The following is a 22,208-nucleotide window of genomic DNA, read 5'->3' as shown; positions in this document are numbered from 1 at the left end:
GCAGCAACTATACTCGCAGTCCCAATTGTTCTGTTTCACAAACTCTTTGCCTTTTTCAGTGATATAGATGCAAAGCTCAGTGACAGTTATTTATTTGCTTCAGTAGCTCATTAGGGTCTGTCTCAAACTTTTTATAAAAGCAGTATAAAAAAAGCATGAAACATCAGTTGTTCAGTTAATGTGATATTGGCTCACTTGATATAACAATTTCTTTTCTTTTATTTGTCTTGTACATATCGTTATTGCACTTCCATAAGTGACAACATTGAACACTGATGTTTGACAGAAACGAATCCACAATGTCTCATTCACTCAGTACAAAACCTTGAGGCTGTTTTCCTGCCTTAGTGAACAAAGATATGAAATGCTATTTGATTATGAGTAAGCTCAAAATGAAGTTCATTGTTCTGTGACATACAGCTGTCTTACAGCCTTAAAACTTTTTGTGTGGGCCTCTTTCAGTGGTCACTTATTGCACTCTTAGTTGTTAATACTCAGTATTCAGTTTTCCCTCATGCAGGTTAATCAGTCATGTTTGCATGGTTGTAAAATAAAAATATTCATTGTTAATTATTGATAATCAATAAGTACATAACCTAAGAAGTTGTTTCACTTCCTCCTGGATCATATCTTGATATTGTTACCTTTTTAATAATAGCACAACTTTAATCATTTGAATTCTTTCACCTCAGGTGTCTATTTCCAAATCCACTCTAAGCTTCTTCAGAGCGGTTGGTGTGTGTGTGTCCAGGTGGCAAAGACCTTAAGGTCAGATTTGTGATATTTGGCTGTATAAATTAAAATATGCATACTATTTGATGTGATTGCAGAGAGATTCAGATGGTGCAAGAGGAGATTTAATGGTTCATTACCTGGACACAATTTAAACTACCATTTATCACAACTACCACCACCATCACCCAGGACCTGAAGTGGGAGCCCACCATCACCTCCGTCATTAAGAAAGCCCAGCAGAGGATGTACTTCCTGAGGCAGCTGAAGAAATTCAACCTGCCAACACAGACGATGACGCAATTCTACACTGCAATCATCGAGTCCATCCTCACCTCCTCCATCACTGTGTGGTACGCTGGAGCCACTATCAGGGACAAACAGAGACTGCAGCGTGTTGTGCGCTCTGCTGAGAAGGTGATTGGCTGCAGACTCCCATCTCTGCAGGACCTGTACACCTCCAGGACACTGGGGCGTGCAGCTCGGATCACAGCTGACCCTTCTCACCCTGGACACAGTCTGTTTGACCTGCTCCCCTCAGGCAGGAGGCTCCGGTCCATTCGCACCAAAACCTCTCGCCATAAGAACAGTTTCTTCCCCTCTGCTGTCGGACACATGAACAATAACCGTATGACTGTTCCCACCACTAACACATGACCCTACGCTGTGTTCACTGCATCATTCCATGTTTGGCACTGATCACCACCTGCACTCATGTATATATCATGTATATATCTATCTACTTAGCACTTTTAATTCTTACTCTTATTTTTATTTTCATGTCTATTTAAACGTAATTTATAACAGTATGTTTGCACTGAAGCACCGCAGCAATTTCCTAATGTTGTAAACCTGCTCAACATTTGGCAATAAAACCCTTTCTGATTTCTGATTTCTGAACTAGCTTGTAGCAGTATTTCTCTCTTTCTCTTTCTTTCCCACACATGCATGAGCGTGCAGTGGCGTGTGAGCACCTACAGAGTTAGTTTTTCGAATATATTTCAAATATGGACCCAAATGCAGAACTCAGGAGACAAAGGATGAACTCAAAGATCAGCTTCAATGCAGTAGCAAAAAATACAAAAACACAGTGGCAGGGCAGCAGCAGGGAAACTGGATACTAGCAAAACCAGGGAAACACTGAGGAAGGAAACAATACAGAGAGGGAGGACACAGCAACCAATTAAGACAAACTGAGGGAGTAAATACACAAGGAGCTCAGGACAAACAGGAGACACCTGGGAGGGCAGCTGAACCTAAATAAGAAAACGAGACAAGCAACGTAAAACTAAATAAAAACCACAAGAGACAACAGACTAACACAATAAGTAACTTGGTGTGCAAGAACAGAAACACAGACGTGACACAGAACGCAGGACAATGGAGGAAAATAAACTCACTGAACTATTTTTACAAATTACAAAAGGAGATAGTCTGAGAAATAAGCTTGAGGCTACAAAATTCAAAGTAACCAGAACAAACTAAGCATAAAGATGAAAGGTGAAAATTTAAATCACAAATAAACTAAGAAACAAATTGAAACTATTTAATAATAACAGCAGTATCTTGGGCTACGTCCACACGTACCCGGGTACTTTTGAAAACGCAGATTTTTCTATGCGTTCGCACCTTTCGTCCACACGTAAACGGCGTTTTCGGTCACTGAAAACAGATTTTTAAAAACTCCAACCAGGGTGGATATTTTTGAAAACTCAGTTTTTGCGTTTACGTGTGGACGAGAAAAACGGAGAAAACGCAGCGTCAAAGGTGTGCGCATTTTTTGACGTCACACTGTGCGCCAGGTTATTGTTTCGGTGAAATGAATTTCTACAATGGCGGACTTACACAAAATACCATTACTGTTCATTTTACTCTCTGCAGTGTTTAAATGCTTACACAGTTACTGTCCCTCCACACATAGGACTCAGTTCTGCTTCTATGCGCCATCTTTGTTTACTCTTTCCCACCCAGGCTGACTTCTGATTGGCCAACATTTCTACATGGATAGGAATATAGCGCCATCTGCTGCTTTGGCATGTTCCTAGCAGCGTTTTCCTTCGTCTTTGGCTTTTACGTGTGGACAGGATTTTAAAAAAAAACAAAAACGGAAAATCTCCGTTTTCAAAAACACCCGTGTACGTGTGGACGTAGCCTTGTTTTGTGTTTCTGGCTTCTAGGGATTCTAGAAGTGGAAAAATGTACTTGATGGAAGGGAAGAGCAGTCATGCTGTCAAAATGTAAAGTAAAACATGAGTTGAATCTATTAATTTACACACTTTTCTTATTTGCCTTTCCATCATACTGTATCATAATGTGCTATTTCTTCTCTGCTGTGCTGAATTTCACAATAGAAGACGACCATTTGGCAGCCACTGTGCAGAGCTGTGGCCCAACTCCAAATGTGACCAGAGCTCTTATCCATCCATTTAGTGGGTTTATCAGCAGTGATCAGTCCCATAGATATGGGCTAGTCGGGCCTTCTACACCTGCTAGTCAGTTCAGAAGGTTGTTATCATCCATTCAGATGGAGGATCACTAACAGGAGGATGGGAAGACTCCAGAATCCATTCTCACTGATCTCCGGTGGATACGGCAGTGTTTACAAGTGAGATGATTTAAATGGACAGCATTTATAGAGTGACTATAAAAAGTCAGCGAGTCTGTGTCTGTGCTGAACCATTTAGAATCAGGTTTTGAGTCAGGCTGCATTGAGTGTGGGACTTAAAAGCATTAGGCTTGAAGATGGTATGAAAATCTCTACTTACCTTCTACGCTATATTTTTGTTACTGATTTATTAATACATTTTACATTGTTTCTTTTGTTTATCAGTAGAGAGAACACAGATTTCAGAGGCGCAAAGAGAAGCACTGTTGCTTCATACTTAATACTTTAAAGCTGCATTAGGGGAAGACAAGAAGCAGAAGTACTTCCAGGCACAGCCACAGTGAGGGAGCAGACACCTTACACTGAGTTCGGTGCTGGACCAAGGCCAGGAAGATCGTGAAGGACCTCAGCCATCCCAACAACAGACACACAGGTCAGGAAAGCGATTCCGCTCCCTGAAGACCAACACAGAGAGACTGAGGAGGAGCTTCTTCCCGCAGGCGATACGGTCTCTCAATCACACCACCACACAGTACTGACCCACACATACAGTTCTTACACACACACTGGACTTTCTGGACTTTGGTTTTGCACAACACTGGTCACTATATTCTTCATTTCCGGTTAATACTTGTACAGCTGCTGTTATTGTGTATATATTTATTTATATTTAGATTTCTTCATACATTCTTATATAGTTCTATATTGTGTATTTTGTTGTACAGTTATTTTATTTTCAACTTTAATTTATATATTTATCTTTATCTTATTCTTCCCAGTTAAATTTACCCTTCATTCTAATTTGTGTTGTACAGTTATTTCATTTTTAACCTTAATTTATATTCTATTCCTTCCTAGTTAAATTTACCCTTTTTAATTTTTCATATTTATTTCCTATCTTATTCATAGCCTTTTCCTTTTTTTGTTTTCTTTAGGTCACGAGCAGTTGTCCAAGCATTTCACTACATATCGTACTGTGTATGACTGTGTACGTGACAAATAAAATTTGAATTTGTATTTGTATTTTGAATTTGTATTTGTATTTGAATTTGAGTTCAGAGAAGTCAGAATTTCAAGAAGCGTCTGAAACAGCTCAGGTTTGGAAAGAAGCCTTTTATGTTGGGTGTTATAAAAAATATACACATATTTATAATAACAACTATAATATTATTATAAATAGTAGTTATTCTCTTATTATTATAAATAAATATCAAACATTTCAGTTGATTTTCTATCACATATATTGTGTTAGCCCTGTGATAAACTGGCAGCCTGTCCTGCTTTTGCCCTGTGGCAGCTTCAACCTCCCACTGTCACGATCCTGGGTCTTTTGACCCAGCGTTTTAAGTTTTAGTTTATTTTTGATGTTTATGGTTTATTTTTAAGTTCATCAGGTTATCTAAGCTCATTTGTTTATTTAGATTCCTCTTGTGTCTTCTACCCCTGTGTTTTAGTCTCCCTTTGCCCTCTTATGTTATCAAGTTTATATTGTCTTGTCTGCGTCTCATGTTTCCTGTTTTATTTTGAAGGTCTGTGTCCTATTTCAGTGTAGTCAGCTTTGCTTCCTTTGTCTCCTTATGTCAGAGTAGTGTCAGCTGTTTCCCCATGTGTTTCCACTTCCCCCTAATCACCCTTGTGTGTATTTATTCTGTGTGTTTCTGTTCATTCTTTGTCAGGTTGTCTGTTGTTCCATGTCTCCAGGAGTGTCCATGTTTATGTTTTTGCAACGTTCAAGGTTTTGTTCTTTGCATTTAGTTTTCCCAGTTTACTTCTAGTTAGGTTCTTTCTTGTGTGCATCTGCCTTTTGTTTTTGTACTCGTTTATCAGCCACATTAAACGGCTCGCTTTTAACCTGACCGTGTTTTACCCAGCAGACATTTATTTCAGTGACTCTTTTGAATTTAACGGACTTTGGATTATTTCCTGTGCAGGAGGAGAAGGAGGCTATTCGGGCTCAGATGACCCGGATAGCCACGGCTAACCCAAGGTTTCTGGATTTTCTTGCCTGATGATTTAAAGAACTTTGTTACTGCCTCAACCTCAGTAGTAATATAACTAGTTTAGGAGCATTTCACTTTTCTTTTGTGCTCTGAAAGACACAGAGGCTAATAGTTTTTAAAACAGAGTACCACAAACAACATGTATCCCTTTAGAAATAAACTTTTCTTGTGATACTTCTAAAAACCACATTCTTAACTAGCCACAATAGCACTGTATCGACCCCCCAATGTTCCTTTAATACACAGGTGTCAAACTCTGGCCCGCAGCCTAATTACATTTGGCCCGCGAAGCCATACCAAATTACTATTAGAGCTGGCCTACTGGTATTATACAGCTAATATATATATTGTTTAGTATTAAGCTTTGCTTGTTCCATATTCAGGTTTCCAGCAAAACTTATTTGAGTCCATAAGAAAATATTCATTCTTATATCTGGAGGAAGATTTTTTTTTCAATAAATATTAATGTTAGCCCACGACTTTGTTCCAGTTTTGAATTTTGGCCCACTGTGTATTTGAGTTTGACACCCCTGCTTTAATACAACCTATAATTGTCTAGTAGCCACACAAACGCACTGCAACAGTAAGACTTGATGATTAGACAGAGGGGGTTACAGGTAGGGCCCCAACAGTCAGCAAAACAAGTCATAAAACAATAAAAGCTGCATACTTATCAAGAGCATCCCAGCACACACATCCCAACTGTAGTTCCATAGTTTCCACCTTTTTTCTTTACAAACTGCTCTTTTCATCTCTCCATGTCAGAGGTCAACTGAAACCAAGTCCAGCTATATAAAAACACCCCATCAGACACACAGTATTTTCCTCAGCACTTCACAACTTTCGCAAGGTATATCGTTTTAACTTTTTTTTTCGGACCCCGGACACAGCGCTGTGAGGTAGTTAGCACACAATTTGGCCATGTAGAAAGCATCGTTTGTTTGGAACGCGTCATCACTGTTCATAAGAGTTTAATTTAATCAAACCTCATTTCAGGATCTACGTGGCTCCTCATCACTCGCCGATTCATCATTTTATTTAAATATCTGAATTTTCAGAATGGTGATCCAAGCGGGACACAGAGGCTGCTAGTTTTAACGCACCAGAATGCCGCAAATATAAATAAAAGCCTGACTATCCCGAGAGCCTAGCCGCAGCGACACCTTTCTTTCAAATGGATGCCTGCAGGTGCGTTGGAGCCGACTTTGCTACCCGCACAGAGCGTTTCTGACAGTCGGGCGCTGCTTATGCAATAAAGAAAAACAACAATACAGCATGTTTCTCTGCTCCAAGACATCCGCGGTCCTTTCACACGGTAAGCATGTCTGTTATACCCAGCGCATAAATGTCTGTATGTCAGCGCTGATTAAACCCTGTTTAAAAAAAAAGAAAGAAAAAAAGAAATGTTTACGTGGAGGCTGTTGGCTCATTGGTGTCAGATGAACTTTTTTTCAATCACTGCACTGAGGGCATTAAAATAAATACAGTAACCATCAAAATAAGTTTTGTTGATAAAATACATTTCTTGAAACCGTCCATTGTTTTGTCCGAACTCTGAACACTGAATCCAATTTTCAAACTAAAAGCAGTGCTTTCAAAATTTACACTAAAGCAAAAAAACCTACAAGAACAAAAAATAAACAAAATAAAATTATAGTACATAGTGACATATGTGTTTTATTTCTCATAACACATCATTTCCATCTTGTCTTCAGTCCTGCATTTTTATACTTCTAAGACCAAACTGAAAACTAAACTCTTCATATTCACAAACACTATTTGTTTCAGGATTTCATCATGATTCATTTTCCATATGAGGCAGTGCTTTCAAATTACTTTTGAAGTAGTACAGAGAAATTACTCTTCTCCTCTTCTTTTAAATTGCATCAATATTTTCCAACTGAGCAGTAAAAGGACACGGAAGTCAAACATGAAGCATCAACGTGATGTTTAGATGTCGATTAATATTACAATAAGAGACTAAAGTAACTCGCTTTGAACACTTCAGTTTTCTCTCTTGATGCTGCTGTTTGTTTCCTCCTCCACTTGTATTTTTCTGCACTTCAGTGAATGTGCATAGCGCCCTCTGTTGTATGTTTGGGAGAACTGCACTGCATTGTCATCAAATGAAACTGTGCAGAGGTGGAAAATGAGCAAAGGAAGCACATCAACTGAAGAAGCTTCTTGGATCAGAAGTTAAACATCATCCAGAACCTTAAAGAAGTAAAGTCGCTTTCTTTCCAGGCTCCTTAGACAACCATGAGCTTGATGACTGAGAACCTACAAACACACATGAGCAGCAGTTTATTTAATGTGGACCTGAGCAGTGCCCAAAACAACAACCAAACAATTTTTATTGAACCCCACTTCAGCCAATCAGCAGTCTTTATCTCTTTCAGCATCAAACACAAACCACACCTTGAAGAGAGGTGACAAATCCACAAACACCTTCAAATGTAAACACACATCACACATGATGAACATGGATCCTAACATAGTTGATACTTTTTTTTGTAAAGCCTGATACTAAATGTGTGCAGGCCACCTGAACTGCTTCGTCTCGAGTGCCGCCCACTGGGTTGGTCACTAGAACTGTGTGTTGCCATCACTGGAGCCGTGGTTGGTCTTTTAGATTATTTAGACTGGGACTGTTTTTTGTTGATTAGGCGGCATGGTGTCCTGACGGCTGCCTCTGTTGTTTTTTTTCCCAGGAGGAGGAGAGTGGAGCACAGGTGGACAGCAGCCACGGAGCAGAGAGCACGGAGTTTTGGGTGAAGACATGACACAGGAGTCGAGGGAGCTCAAGAGATTATTGTGTTGTCTTATTTACTCCACTGTAAATAAAGAGCACTGTCCATCGCACGAGTCCTGCTTTTGGGTCCTCCTTCCCCACTTCACAAAGACTGAAACTAATTATACAGGTAATAATAAAGGAACCAAAAGTTCACATCTATAGCTTTAAATTTGGACAAATCTGTCAACACAACCATCATGAATAGAATAAAATACAAACAAACACTGAAACTAATGAAAAATTACACATGATATATGAACTGTGGAAACTAACTGAACAATAAAACTCAGAATAAACAAATTCAAACATTATATGAAAGGTATAAACTGATTTGCATCTTATTGATTTGCAGGCTCACTTTGCTCCAGGACTTGACGACTGGCCCAACCCGTACAGTCTTTGTCTCTTAATACTGAATGTTGAAAACTGATACTCATGGACACCTTATTTCAGCCTCTTTACTTTGCATAAGAGACCCAAAGCTTTACATCAACATGATGTTGTCTAGTGGACCAGCACGTCCATTACATGTTTTGCCGTTATTGCTGTTTGTTACGAGTTCAAATATTGAGGGTGAGCACAAAACAATAATGGTCCAGAAGAGCTTCGGTCAAACAATGATTTTAATGAACACGCGCGTGGGGAGATGAACACTGCCCACAGACAGCATCGATCTCCGCCCAACGATACACAAGCAGTTGTTTTATACCATCAGGGTTTACTTTTATGACGCCCCCTCATGCGTCAAGCAGATACAACACAGGCATAAGTTTCAAAACCACAAATGTTCTGTTGACGACTTTTGACACATTTAAAAGGACATCTTCTCCGTCTGGAGGCCAGGTGCTTCCTATTAATCTTCTAACTCTCGCTTATCTCCTGGAACAAACTGTCCCTTAGGCAGACACAATTTTGCAGTCACAAGCTTTTGCAAACTATTATTTGAACTCTTACACCAACAACGCCGTTAAACTCGCCCTCCCAGAAGCCATCGTCCTCGTGGGTCTCTCTGCTCAGGATGGGGATGATGGCGCCTTCTGGGAACGACAGCTCATCTTCCGTTTGTCCCGCGTAGTCGTACAAAGCCTTTGCGAATGAAACTGCAACACAGACAGTGGCAACGAGGGTATTAAACAAAGCAGGAAATCAAAACTCCGATATTATCTGGTGGAGGCGGATCTCACTCCTCGAGTCTCCGTTGACGGAGCCGGTTGGGGGTTCGGTTTCAGGTTCGGTGGAGTTGCTGGAGGAATGGGATCGGGCGTCCAGCGCGGCCAGCGACTGCAGCATGCTCAGCAGGCTGTTGGAGGAGGGCAGCTGCAGGTATTTCTCCGGGACGTAGCCCACCTGTCCGCTACGGTTTCTGGCCTGGAAACACAGACAATGCACACAGACGATGACAACAGCCAAAAATGTTTCAACAGGAAAACTCCTAATGAGAAAAAATAAAATCAGATGTAAAGAGTAGGGCTGTAACAATATCACTGCATCGTCGCCAGAATTTAATAACAGCCACAAAGAGAATAATAGGAGAGCTTTTGTTCTCTCTTCCTGAATTAACGAGAAATCTAAAATCCTAAACAAGCCTCTGCTGAATTCATGAAGCTTGATTTCATGAACACCGGTGGCCTCCCCTTCCGCTGCTTACTTATTTTCATTCAGATTGAAAACACTCAGAGGTATTGGGATCTCTGTTGGGGCATGCTGTGGGGAATCACAGCACTAAAACAGATCTATATAAATGATATTGCTCACATTTTTATGTATGATTATATTCATTAAAATAAATACCCCATTAAAACACTATATCTGTATATGAAAAGATAATCACCTAAGTAAATATACATAAAATATTGGCTCAACACGTGGAACATTTGCACAATGGCTCACAGGAAAGCCAGACTTACACAATAAACAAAAGTAAAACAGCAACAATGCACAATGTTCCTTCAGGGAAATGATCTGAAAACAACCACACACAAAGTACACAATGACTACACACCAGCAGCTCTGCAGAGGCGTTTATAAAAGAATGACTTCACACAATGATGGGAGCATCCACAGCTGACATTTCTACATTTAAGTAGACACCACTGACCACCCGAAAAATGTCCTCAAAGACTTCTCAAATTTTCTCCCAAAGGTCCAGGAGCAACTTTGTAACAGTCTGTGACAAACAAAGTGAAAATGACAACTAAGTAGCTGGGAGATCATCAAATTAACATTTTATATCCATGACCAGGTCACTCCGCAGATCTCAAACTGATCAAGAGTCCACGAACCGCTGTTAAAAAGCAGAAGCTGACAAACTGTGATCAAACCGGAGCGCTGCTGAGGCAGGATTGGATCACCATCAATCAGGATTTGGTCCAGATTTTCAGTAGCTGCACTTAAGGTATGAATTTAAAAACTGCCTCATTCATGAATTATTGCATTCACAAACTTGGGTGCCATGCCCGCCCACCTGCCTGCCCGGCTGCGTGACGAGAATCTCCCATCAGCCCTTTACGGCTGCAGGGCCAAAAAAGAAGCAGAGAACTGTGTATTTGTACATTTTTTGATTTGTCTGTATGTTCAGCAGAGCTTCTACCACCCAGGCCAACCTGACCTGCCTCAATGCACCGCACGCATTTTAGTTGAATTATTCTAATTCCTGAAGCCACATCAGTTCAACTGATCCCAGAGAAACACTAAAACGTCCAGTAGATAGTCTGTACCGGTGCGAGGTCTTATAAAAACTGAAACTAAATGTTTGTCAAACAGTCTAAGAGCCAGAGAGTGAACTAATACACAAAACAACCAACCCTCAAACATGAGAGTGCATCTGCTACATAACTGTGTTTGTGTTATTTTTGTACCTTGACCCAGTCCTCCATGTCGCCATCATCGATGACCTCCAAGATTTCCTGCTCCTCGATGGTCAGCTCGTCTGGCTGAGAAGCCTGCAGACAGACAAACACGTTCATTCAAATTAAAGCTGCGATGTAACAGTTTAACCATCTTCATTTCACCCGTGATGTATATTTTTCAAATACCGCCACACTGGTGAACGGACAAAAATGCTCACTGTGGCTTCAATAACATCAGCCAGAACACTGAAGAAAACACTGAGACCATGCCTGCATTTATACCACACTTTACTCAGGACTCAGGTAATATAAAACAACTAATACTCCAAAGCAGCACAAAACTCAGACTTAAACTAGAATTTCTGTACAAATTCAAAGAGCAGGTGTTTTAAGCCTGGACACAGAATCATTAGTGCCACAAAGTTTGGGAAAGTAAATCTAAATGGGGGTTAAACACGACTGGAACTGATTAAAAACAGCCAAAACAAAAAGTGGCTTCACTTCAAAGTCAGAATTATAACTGGTATCCCAGTATTCGCTGCCTGTCTGTTGTCAGACGCATTTGTGTGACCATAAATACCACTTAAGTGGGAAAAGGAACTTCTGGTCATCTCTGCTTGGACTGCTGACTCAAGTGTCAAAAAATGATTTGATAGAGGAACTTGTATTGGAAAAAAGAGGAGCAGGGTATTGATCCCTGTTGATTTACCCGTCAGTCTACAGTCATAACTTTACCTATGACTAAAATCTGACACAAATGAGCATCTTCTGAAGGATGTCACCAGTCCTTCACCTGGTGACATGTTAAAGATCCACGTCCAATCCAAATATTTAATTAAAAGTGGAGGTTGTGCATTTATTTAGGAAGATAAACAGTCTGATAAAGTCGGAACAAACACGAGCTGGAAATAGTCCCACGGTGAGGAAATGAGACGACACATCTGTAAATAAAAACTAAAAATGGGAAATAATCTAAGTTCCTGTGCAGGGCAAGGAGTACAGTACAAAGTTCACTGTTCTGCCTTCAGGCTCATAGTTCAGACTAACAAAGATAAAGACCAATCACGCAGGACTTATTATGTTTCCTGCTTTGACTTCTTACCCAGACTGTTCCATAATGTGTGTGCAGCACTTTTGTGATTAAAATCTATTTAAATTAGTTGTTTATTTCAGTGCAGACAGATTATTGACACTCAAACAATGGAGCTACTTTGTCTGTTACTTACAATTTTTTAGAAAATTAGAACATTTTTTCCTGCTTGTGTATCAATTTAGAGGAAAGGTCATCACCCAGCTTCTCAAGCTTCATACTCCAGTGATCATGAATGTCTAAAAAAAAATAAAAAATTTTCTGCATCTGGTATTGTTGAGATGTTTAACTCTGGACCAAAAAGGTGGATCTGCTCTGCCTAAAGCCGCTTTGAGCATCAAGGTCCTGAGCCGAGTCCAGTCCGGGCTTTTGTGGCCACGGCCAGCTCAGCTTTCAGGATGCCCGTGAGCTGCTTGTTCCACTCGTCTGATTTTGTATTGATTGTTGTCTAAACAAATTAATCTGTCATCTGTTGAGCTTTGTTCCACTTCTCAACAATCTCCTCTGATCTGTGTTCATTACAGCATTTTACCTGTGGTTTCCAACCTGTGCAGTTCAAACCTGAAGGATCCACATTTCACTTCACTTTTCTGTAGAAATTGATTTTCCGGTAAACTGATTAACACCTCCTGCCAACTAAATTAGTCAAACACGAACCTTATTTTATGCTACAAAATTTGTATTAAAAGCAACCCAAACACTTTGAGATTTGGATTTTAATAGTTTCAAAAATTATTCTTCAAGTTTTACTTGAGCATTTTAGAGAAATCATGTTAAGTTCTAAATTTTTAAGGTTGGGGATTTCATTCCATGCATAATAAATACGAGTTTATTTTCCCCAATAATCACTAAAAGCAATCGCATGTGATATTTTATGCATTTAATAATGAATAAAAAGAGAAAAACATCAGTATTTACCGTATCTGAGTCGACAGGCTGGAACATGAAGTCTGGTGCTTGCTGGAACGCCATGTTCTTCTGCACAAACAGCTGCTGTTGAAACTCCTGCAGAACCTGCATGCGTTTCAAGGGAACAGACAAAAATATACATATATACTTATTTAAGGTTTATCACAAGCTTACAAATCAGCCCATGTCTAAACCTGCATAATTAACACTTAGTAAAGCCTTTAGGGTTCAGGCTTGCTCCCTATTTAGTTTTAATTTCTTGCCCACATTTATTTCTATTTAAAATTAACTTTGAAAAAAAAAAGACCTCCAGCTGAATGAATTGTGGCCAGTGATCCGTGTAGCTTTGGGCCACATTTATAATTTTTTATTTTCCATTACTCTGTCAGTTTATTTCTGTTGTATTAAGTTATGTGATTTGCTTATAAAACGAACCCAAATCAGCTTTTTATTATTTTAAACAAGTCAAATAAAAGAAAACGCCAATAACAATTAAGAGAATGACCATAAAGCTGTTTCTGGTTACTATCAGCTGATCTGAATGCTGATGACCACTCTGGTGTTTGTGGTCACAGCCTGACATTAAAAACGTATCACAGGCTCGAGTTCACCGCCTGCCTATTTTCACACAGACTATTTTTAACTCTCCAGCTGCTGAAAGCTTAAAGAGACAGTTAACAAATTACATAACATATCACTGTAAGTAACACAGGTGAAGGTACAAACAGTTTTAATTCTAATTTCAGGTTTTTTCTAAAGCCAGCTAAAGCAGCCGGGGACTGGACCACAACCTGGACCACAAAGCTCTCTGCCCACCCGAGGGAGGACGAAGTACCTGTGTGGATATTTTAAGCTGAACTCATGGGGCACAGCTATTAGCTGTTCTGGAAAACAAAGAAACCTCCCCAGTACTGGTCCCAGGCTAGTAACTTTGGTCTTTTGAATTGTACTTAAGTTTGGCCCCTCATCAAGAACCAGTTGCCTTGGGGAGACCATACCAGGGGACAGCATAGCTTCTCCTCCTCAACTGCGATCATTCACAGAAAGGAAAGGAGCCAGTGTAGGTGGTTTGACTGGCATCTGAAATAGGAGGCCTCCAGAATGTCTCCTAGACGAGCTGGTAAGGGCAGACCAAACACACACTGGACACATTATGTATCTCGGCCGGCTCGCCGTGGTATCCCAGTATTCGCTGCCTGTCTGTTGTCAGACGCATTTGTGTGACCATAAATACCACTTAAGTGGGAAAAGGAACTTCTGGTCATCTCTGCTTGGACTGCTGACTCAAGTGTCAAAAAATGATTTGATAGAGGAACTTGTATTGGAAAAAAGAGGAGCAGGGTATTGATCCCTGTTGATTTACCCGTCAGTCTACAGTCATACCTTTACCTATGACTAAAATCTGACACAAATGAGCATCTTCTGAAGGATATCTGACCTCTGCCTTAGAAACACGATGAAGAGCTGAGTTATTTGGAAAGCTACTCGTTTACACCGAAAGGCACCAGAGTGGCGGCTCACTGTTCTCCAGGAAGAGCAGGAGTAGGTGGCTGGGGAGGGGGACGTCTGGGCATCATGACCGGACTCAGATAAGCAGCAGAAAATAGATGGAAGGAAATCAGGTTTAGTAATATCAGTTTTATATTCTTTAATCTTGTACACCGTATAAATGCCTAACATTTTAATCAGGCTTCCTGTAGAAACAAGATGCTGCTGCGTCTCTGCTCACATGGAGAGGCAGAGGTTGAGGTTGTGTGTGAGAAATATATTACTATGAATTACAAGGCTAACAATTACACCAAACTGCCAGGCTTGACACCATCTGAAAAGTAAAATGAGCATAAAATGAGCAGCTTACCCAAGCCAAGTTAAATAGTATCCCACAAGTAGCTCATTTTACTTTTGCTCCCCCAACTTATTTAATCAACCAGCCACAGTGTGGAGCTGACATTCCAATCAAGCTTAATCAAACAATTAAGCTCTCTCTTTCATAGATATAAATAACTGCTGCTAGCTATGACGTTTAAGGAGTGAATAGTGAACTTCTTTTAATGGTGTGTTTAATTAATTTTATTTAATAACTTGTGACCTTTGAGTCCCTTCCTTGCAAGAATTATGGCCAATGACGGAAATGTATGTATTACATTTAAATCAAATCAAATCACTTTTTATTGTCACATCACATGTGCAGGCACACTGGCACAGCACATGCGAGTGAAATTCTTGTGTGCGAGCCCCACAAGCAACAGAGATGTGCAAACACAACAACACAAACGAGCAAAATACAAGAATGGCCAACCTGAAACTAATAAATATATGTACAATATATAATAGTGTATGCATTTCTGGATGTGTATACTAAATATTTTCCTACGTGTGTGTGTGTGTGTGTGTGTGTGTGTGTATACACATTTTTACAAATTAAATAGTAAAAAAATAAAATAAAATAATAATAATAATAATAATAATAATAAAATATATAAAATATACAGAGTTGAATATGTGCAAAACAAGTGGCATTTATATACAGTGTGGAGTGCATAATGTTGAAGTTCCAGTAGTGAAGCTGAGGTGTCTATGACGTGTTCAGCAGTCTGATGGCCTGATGGAAAAAGCTGTCTCTCAGTCTGCTGGTACGGGACCAGATGCTGCAGAACCTCCTTCCTGATGGAAGCAGTCTGAACAGTTTATGGCTGGGGTGACTGGAGTCCTTGATGATCCTCCCCGCTTTCCTCAGGCACCGCTTCCTGTAGATGTCTTGGAGGGAGGGAAGCTCACCTCCAATTATCCGTTCAGAGCACCGCACTACTCGCTGGAGAGCTTTGCAGTTGTAGGCGGTGCTGTTGCCATACCAGGTGGTGATGCATCCAGTGAGGATGCTCTCAATGGCACAGTGATAGAAGGTCCTGAGGATGCGGGGGCTCATGCCGAATCTTTTCAGTCTCCTGAGAAAGAAGAGGCGCTGCTGCGCCTTCTTCACTGTTTTGTTTGTGTGTACTGACCACGTAAGATCCTCAGCCAGGTGTACGCCAAGGAACCGGAAGCTGCTCACTCTCTCCACAGCAGCGCCGTTGATGGTGATGGGGGTGTGTACTTCTCTGCACCTCCGGAAGTCCACTATCAACTCCTTTGTCTTTGCGACGTTGAGGGTGAGATGGTTGTCTTGACACCAGTGGGTCAGGGCGCTGACCTCCTCCCTGTAAGCCGTCTCATCACCGTTGGTGATAAGACCCACCACTGTAGTGTCGTCCGCAAACTTCACAATGATGTTGGAGCTGTTAGTGGCTGTGCAGTCGTAGGTGTAGAGTGAGTACAGGAGAGGGCTCAGTACACACCCCTGTGGAGCACCAGTGTTCAGTGTGATGGGGGATGAGGTGATGCTGCCCAGTCTGACCACCTGGCGTCTGTCAGACAGGAAGCTAAGGATCCAGCTGCAGAGGGAGCTGCTCAGTCCTAGATCCTGCAGTTTCCTGTCCAGCTTCGAGGGAACGATGGTATTGAATGCTGAGCTGTAATCTACAAACAGCATCCTCACATACGTGTCTCTCTTCTCCAGGTGTGACAGGGCAGTGTGTAGTGTCAGGGCTATGGCATCATCAGTGGACCTGTTGTGGCGGTATGCAAACTGTAGAGGGTCCAGTGAGTCGGGTAGTGCAGAGCAGATGAAGTCCCTGACCAGCTTCTCGAAGCATTTGCTTACGATGGGGGTCAGGGCTACAGGTCGCCAGTCGTTCAATGAGGAGATGGTGGAGGATTTGGGTACAGGGACGATGGTGGCCATTTTGAAGCAGGCTGGGACTACAGACAGAGAGAGGGAAAGGTTGAAGATGTGCGTGAACACTCCAGCCAGCTGAGCCGCGCATGACCTGAGGACGCGGCCGGGAATCCCGTCCGGACCAGTAGCTTTGCGTGCGTTCACCTTCCTGAAGCACTTCCGCACATCCTCCTCAGACACAGTGTGCGCACTGACGTCATCCGCGGTGCGCACACTGTCCGGTCTCATGGTGTTCGCTGTGTCGAATCTAGCGTAGAATACGTTTAGATCCTCACACAGAGAGGCCGTGGTCTGCGGTGTGCTGGTTTTCCCTCTAAAGTCTGTGATCGTGTTTAGTCCCTGCCACATACTCCGAGGGTTGTCAAACTGTTGTTCCACCCTGTCCCTGTACTCACGTTTGGCTGCTTTGATCGTCTTCCGGAGTTGGTAATGTGCGTGTTTGTAGTCCGATGTGTTCGCGGAGGCAAAGGCGGTGTTCCGTGCCGCCAGTGCCGCGCGAACATCTCCGTTAATCCAGGGTTTTTGATTTGGGAAGGATTTGACTGTTCTGGATGGGACGACATCTTCCACGCATTTCCTGATAAATCCACAGACTGAGTCTGTGTATTCATCAATGTCTCTGGCGGCCACGTGAAACATTTCCCAGTCCGCGTGATCAAAACAGTCCCGCAGCGCAGACTCCGATTGGTCCGTCCAACAGTGCACCGCCCTCCGGGTTGGAGCTTCCTGTTTCTGTTTAAGATTGGAAAACAATGTTAATGCCACAAACGTGAGTTGTCATATACATCTGTGAGTTAATCTGCACAACCGTGTGCACATGTGCTCTGTGCATGTACACACACAAAGAATTGACCTTCGTTCCTTAAATTTGTAGCATTGCCTCTGTGCTGACTGATGGTGCTCAGTGGCTTTTGCTTCTTGCTTTTAAATCAGATGTCACTCTCAACATAAACACAAGCTACAGCAGCCAAGCAGTCTTAGCTGAGGAAACAAAGATACATTTCCTCATTTAATGTAAAATATTGTGGTGATGTTATGTTATATTAGGCAGGCAGCTGCCCAAATAACACTGTGACAATCAAAAGTATATCTATTTTGAACGCCTCAGCTGGAAAAATTCAAAATGGTTTATAAAGTTGGCCACAGGTCTGTATGTAAATGGGAGTTAAAACATTGCTTCATATTTGGATATGTATGATGTTAGTGTTTCTAAAATACTAAAAAATGTGTTTATTAACAAAGTAAACTAAAAATAGACATTATTAAACTTTATACTTTTAACTACAGAATTGAACATAATATGAGATAATGTGTTTCCACTGTGGGAATGATGGATCCAATGACAAATAACTTTCAGATTAGTAAAGCTATATTTTTAATCTTTCTAGTTTTCCATTTCTATTTAGATGGTTTATATTTATATTTAAAAGGAACAGGATCATAACAAAATAACACCACTGCAAGTGTAACAAAAATATGTTGAAATCAAATGGTATGTTATTTGAAATCAATATGAAACAATGACACATGCATTTTATCCAATTTTTTTATTTATTTAATTTTTCCCAATTGTCCAAATTAGTCTGTGATTTGCCTTATTGTCCAACAAATCATATTTATATACAAATATATGTGACTCTCAAATATGATTTAAATGGATCATTCCTCACTTGATGACGAATTATCCATTTGAATATTTGCAGAGTCCTAAACTTGATGCCAGTGAACTTATCAGCGGTTGGTTTTAAGAAAAAAAGCCCAAAAAATCCCCTATGAGCAAGCACTTGGCGACGGTGGGGAGGAAAAACTCCCTTTTAACAGGGAGAAACCTCCGACAGAACCAGGCTCAGGAAGGGGTGGCCATCTGTCGCTGCCGAGTGGGCTTAAAATGTTCACTGTCCATCCTCCTTCTGACAGGAACTTCCTACAGACCAGGTATGAAGGATGCCTGAGTGGATATACAAAACTCACAAGTTCCTGGCTCTCACGGCTCCTCTGCAGAGGGTTAGTCGAAGAAGGAGGGGCATCGCGAGGGGCGTCGGGGGACGGGGGACTGTGCCTCACTGCCCTCCCCTTCTCCAAGAAACCCGTCTTCAACCGAGCCGAGAGAGCCGGGAACTTGTGAGGTGTGCATGTCCTGGTGAGCCTCCACCGTTTTATGGGTGGGTGCAGCCTCGACTGTACAGAGACAGACCAGACCAGCTGCACCACACAGACACTTCAAACCTGATCTGTGGACAATAAACAGACACACACAGACAGACAGACACACATATACACACACACACACACACACACACAGACAGACACACATATACACACACACACACACACACACACACACACACACACACACAGACAGACAGACAGACAGACACACATATACACACACACACACACACACACACACACACACACACACACACAGACAGACACACATGTATACACACACACAAACACACACACACACACACACATACATACATAAATACATCTTACTATTAAAAAAATAAATAAAGTTAGGGTTCCTAACAATTAGCAATACAAGACATACATACACACATAAACATTACAAGACAAAAAAACAAGTCAAAGATATTTGCAACAAACAGACCTCAGTGCAAGAAAGTTACTTAACAGCAATTGAAGACATACATACAGACATAAACATTATAAGACATAAAAACAAGTCAAAGATATTTGCAACAAACAGACCTCAGTGCAAGAAAGTTACTTAACAGCAATTGAAGACATACATACAGACATAAACCTTATAAGACATAAAAAAGAGGCAAAGGTATTTGCAATAAACAGACCTAAGTGCAAGAAAGTTACTTACCAGCAATACAAGACATAAGTACAAATATAAACATTATAAGACATAAAAACAGGTCAAAGATATTTGCAACAAAAAGACCTCAGTGCAAGAAAGTTACTTAACAGCAATTGAAGACATACATACACACATAAACATTAAAAGACATAAAAACAAGTCAAAGATATTTGCAACAAACAGACCTCAGTGCAAGAAAGTTACTTACCAGCAATTGAAGACATAAGTACAAATGTAAACATTATAAGACATAAAAACAGGTCAAAGATATTTGCAATAAACAGACCTCAGTGCAAGAAAGTTACTTACCAGCAATACAAGACATAAATACACACAAAAACATTAGAAGACATAAAAACAAGTCAAAGATATTTGCAACAAACAGACCTCAGTGCAAGAAAGTTACTTACCAGCAATTGAAGACATAAATAGACACATAAACATTAGAAGACATAAAAACAAGTCAAAGATATTTGCAACAAACAGACCTCAGTGCAAGAAAGTTACTTACCAGCAATCCAAGACATACATACACACATAAACATTAGAAGACATAAAAACAAGTCAAAGATATTTGCAACAAACAGACCTCAGTGCAAGAAAGTTACTTACCAGCAATCCAAGACATACATACACACATAAACATTAGAAGACATAAAAACAAGTCAAAGATATTTGCAACAAACAGACCTCAGTGCAAGAAAGTTACTTACCAGCAATTGAAGACATAAGTACAAATGTAAACATTATAAGACATAAAAACAGGTCAAAGATATTTGCAATAAACAGACCTCAGTGCAAGAAAGTTACTTACCAGCAATCCAAGACATAAGTACAAATATAAACATTATAAGACATAAAAACAGGTCAAAGATATTTGCAACAAACAGACCTAAGTGCAAGAAAGTTACTTACCAGCAATCCAAGACATACATACACACATAATCATTACAAGACATAAATACACACATAAACATTATAAGACATAAAAACAAGTCAAAGATATTTGCAACAAACAGACCTCAGTGCAAGAAAGTTACTTAACAGCAATTGAAGACATACATACAGACATAAACATTATAAGACATAAAAACAAGTCAAAGATATTTGCAACAAACAGACCTCAGTGCAAGAAAGTTACTTACCAGCAATACAAGACATAAATACACACATAAACATTACAAGACATAAAAACAGGTCAAAGATATTTGCAACAAACAGACCTCAGTGCAAGAAAGTTACTTACCAGCAATACAAGACATAAGTACAAATATAAACATTATAAGACATAAAAACAGGTCAAAGATATTTCCAATAAACAGACCTAAGTGCAAGAAAGTTACTTACCAGCAATACAAGACATAAGTACAAATATAAACATTATAAGACATAAAAACAGGTCAAAGATATTTGCAACAAACAGACCTCAGTGCAAGAAAGTTACTTAAGAGGAATTGAAGACATACATACAGACATAAACATTATAAGACATAAAAACAAGTCAAAGATATTTGCAACAAACAGACCTCAGTGCAAGAAAGTTACTTACCAGCAATACAAGACATAAATACACACATAAACATTTGAAGACATAAAAACAAGTCAAAGATATTTGCAATAAACAGACCTCAGTGCAAGAAAGTTACTTACCAGCAATACAAGACATAAATACACACATAAACATTAAAAGACATAAAAACAAGTCAAAGATATTTGCAACAAACAGACCTCAGTGCAAGAAAGTTACTTACCAGCAATCCAAGACATAAGTACAAATATAAACATTATAAGACATAAAAACAGGTCAAAGATATTTGCAACAAACAGACCTAAGTGCAAGAAAGTTACTTACCAGCAATCCAAGACATACATACACACATAATCATTACAAGACATAAATACACACATAAACATTATAAGACATAAAAACAAGTCAAAGATATTTGCAACAAACAGACCTCAGTGCAAGAAAGTTACTTAACAGCAATTGAAGACATACATACAGACATAAACATTATAAGACATAAAAACAAGTCAAAGATATTTGCAACAAACAGACCTCAGTGCAAGAAAGTTACTTACCAGCAATACAAGACATAAATACACACATAAACATTACAAGACATAAAAACAGGTCAAAGATATTTGCAACAAACAGACCTCAGTGCAAGAAAGTTACTTACCAGCAATACAAGACATAAGTACAAATATAAACATTATAAGACATAAAAACAGGTCAAAGATATTTGCAACAAACAGACCTCAGTGCAAGAAAGTTACTTACCAGCAATACAAGACATAAGTACAAATATAAACATTATAAGACATAAAAACAGGTCAAAGATATTTCCAATAAACAGACCTAAGTGCAAGAAAGTTACTTACCAGCAATACAAGACATAAGTACAAATATAAACATTATAAGACATAAAAACAGGTCAAAGATATTTGCAACAAACAGACCTCAGTGCAAGAAAGTTACTTAAGAGGAATTGAAGACATACATACAGACATAAACATTATAAGACATAAAAACAAGTCAAAGATATTTGCAACAAACAGACCTCAGTGCAAGAAAGTTACTTACCAGCAATACAAGACATAAATACACACATAAACAT

The 22,208-nt window shown here is 39.9% G+C and overlaps 1 protein-coding gene across 2 annotated transcripts; it reads right to left on the bottom strand.

The window, feature by feature from the left end:
* Positions 1-7,779: 7,779 nt before the first annotated feature.
* LOC146572045 (F-BAR and double SH3 domains protein 2-like) lies at positions 7,780-14,548 on the bottom strand. 2 transcript variants are annotated; one of them, XM_085276080.1, is made up of 5 exons: positions 14,418-14,548; positions 12,989-13,084; positions 10,990-11,073; positions 9,316-9,499; positions 7,780-9,231 (listed from the first exon to the last, which is right to left on the bottom strand). In XM_085276080.1, exons 2-5 carry the CDS (start codon positions 13,040-13,042, stop codon positions 9,050-9,052), a joined length of 504 nt encoding a protein of 167 aa, XP_085132206.1. In that variant the 5' UTR covers positions 13,043-13,084; positions 14,418-14,548; the 3' UTR covers positions 7,780-9,049. The 2 variants fall into 2 exon arrangements, with proteins under 2 accessions (XP_085132206.1, XP_085132205.1); XM_085276079.1 differs by lacking the exon at positions 14,418-14,548 and having other exon boundaries at positions 12,989-14,237.
* Between the last annotated feature and the right edge of the window lie 7,660 nt (positions 14,549-22,208).

Source organism: Mchenga conophoros, linkage group LG6, assembly GCF_057382185.1.
Source record: "Mchenga conophoros isolate Kocher_MC1m ecotype Shallow Benthic linkage group LG6, M_conophoros_male_GT1.1, whole genome shotgun sequence".
Taxonomy (NCBI): Eukaryota; Metazoa; Chordata; class Actinopteri; order Cichliformes; family Cichlidae; genus Mchenga; species Mchenga conophoros.
Note: the sequence above shows the minus strand (reverse complement) of the source record. Positions and strands in the feature narration are given on the sequence as shown.

Excerpts from the sequence above, each read along its gene's own strand:
- LOC146572045 (XM_085276079.1), bottom strand. The coding sequence starts at position 13,090 with ATGCAGGTTCTGCAGGAGTTTCAACAGCAGCTGTTTGTGCAGAAGAAC. Across the intron at positions 9,500-10,989 it reads ACATGGAGGACTGGGTCAAG|GCCAGAAACCGTAGCGGACA; the intron begins GTACAAAAATAA and ends CTGTGTTTCCAG. Across the intron at positions 9,232-9,315 it reads CGTCAACGGAGACTCGAGGA|TTTCATTCGCAAAGGCTTTG; the intron begins GTGAGATCCGCC and ends TCTGTGTTGCAG.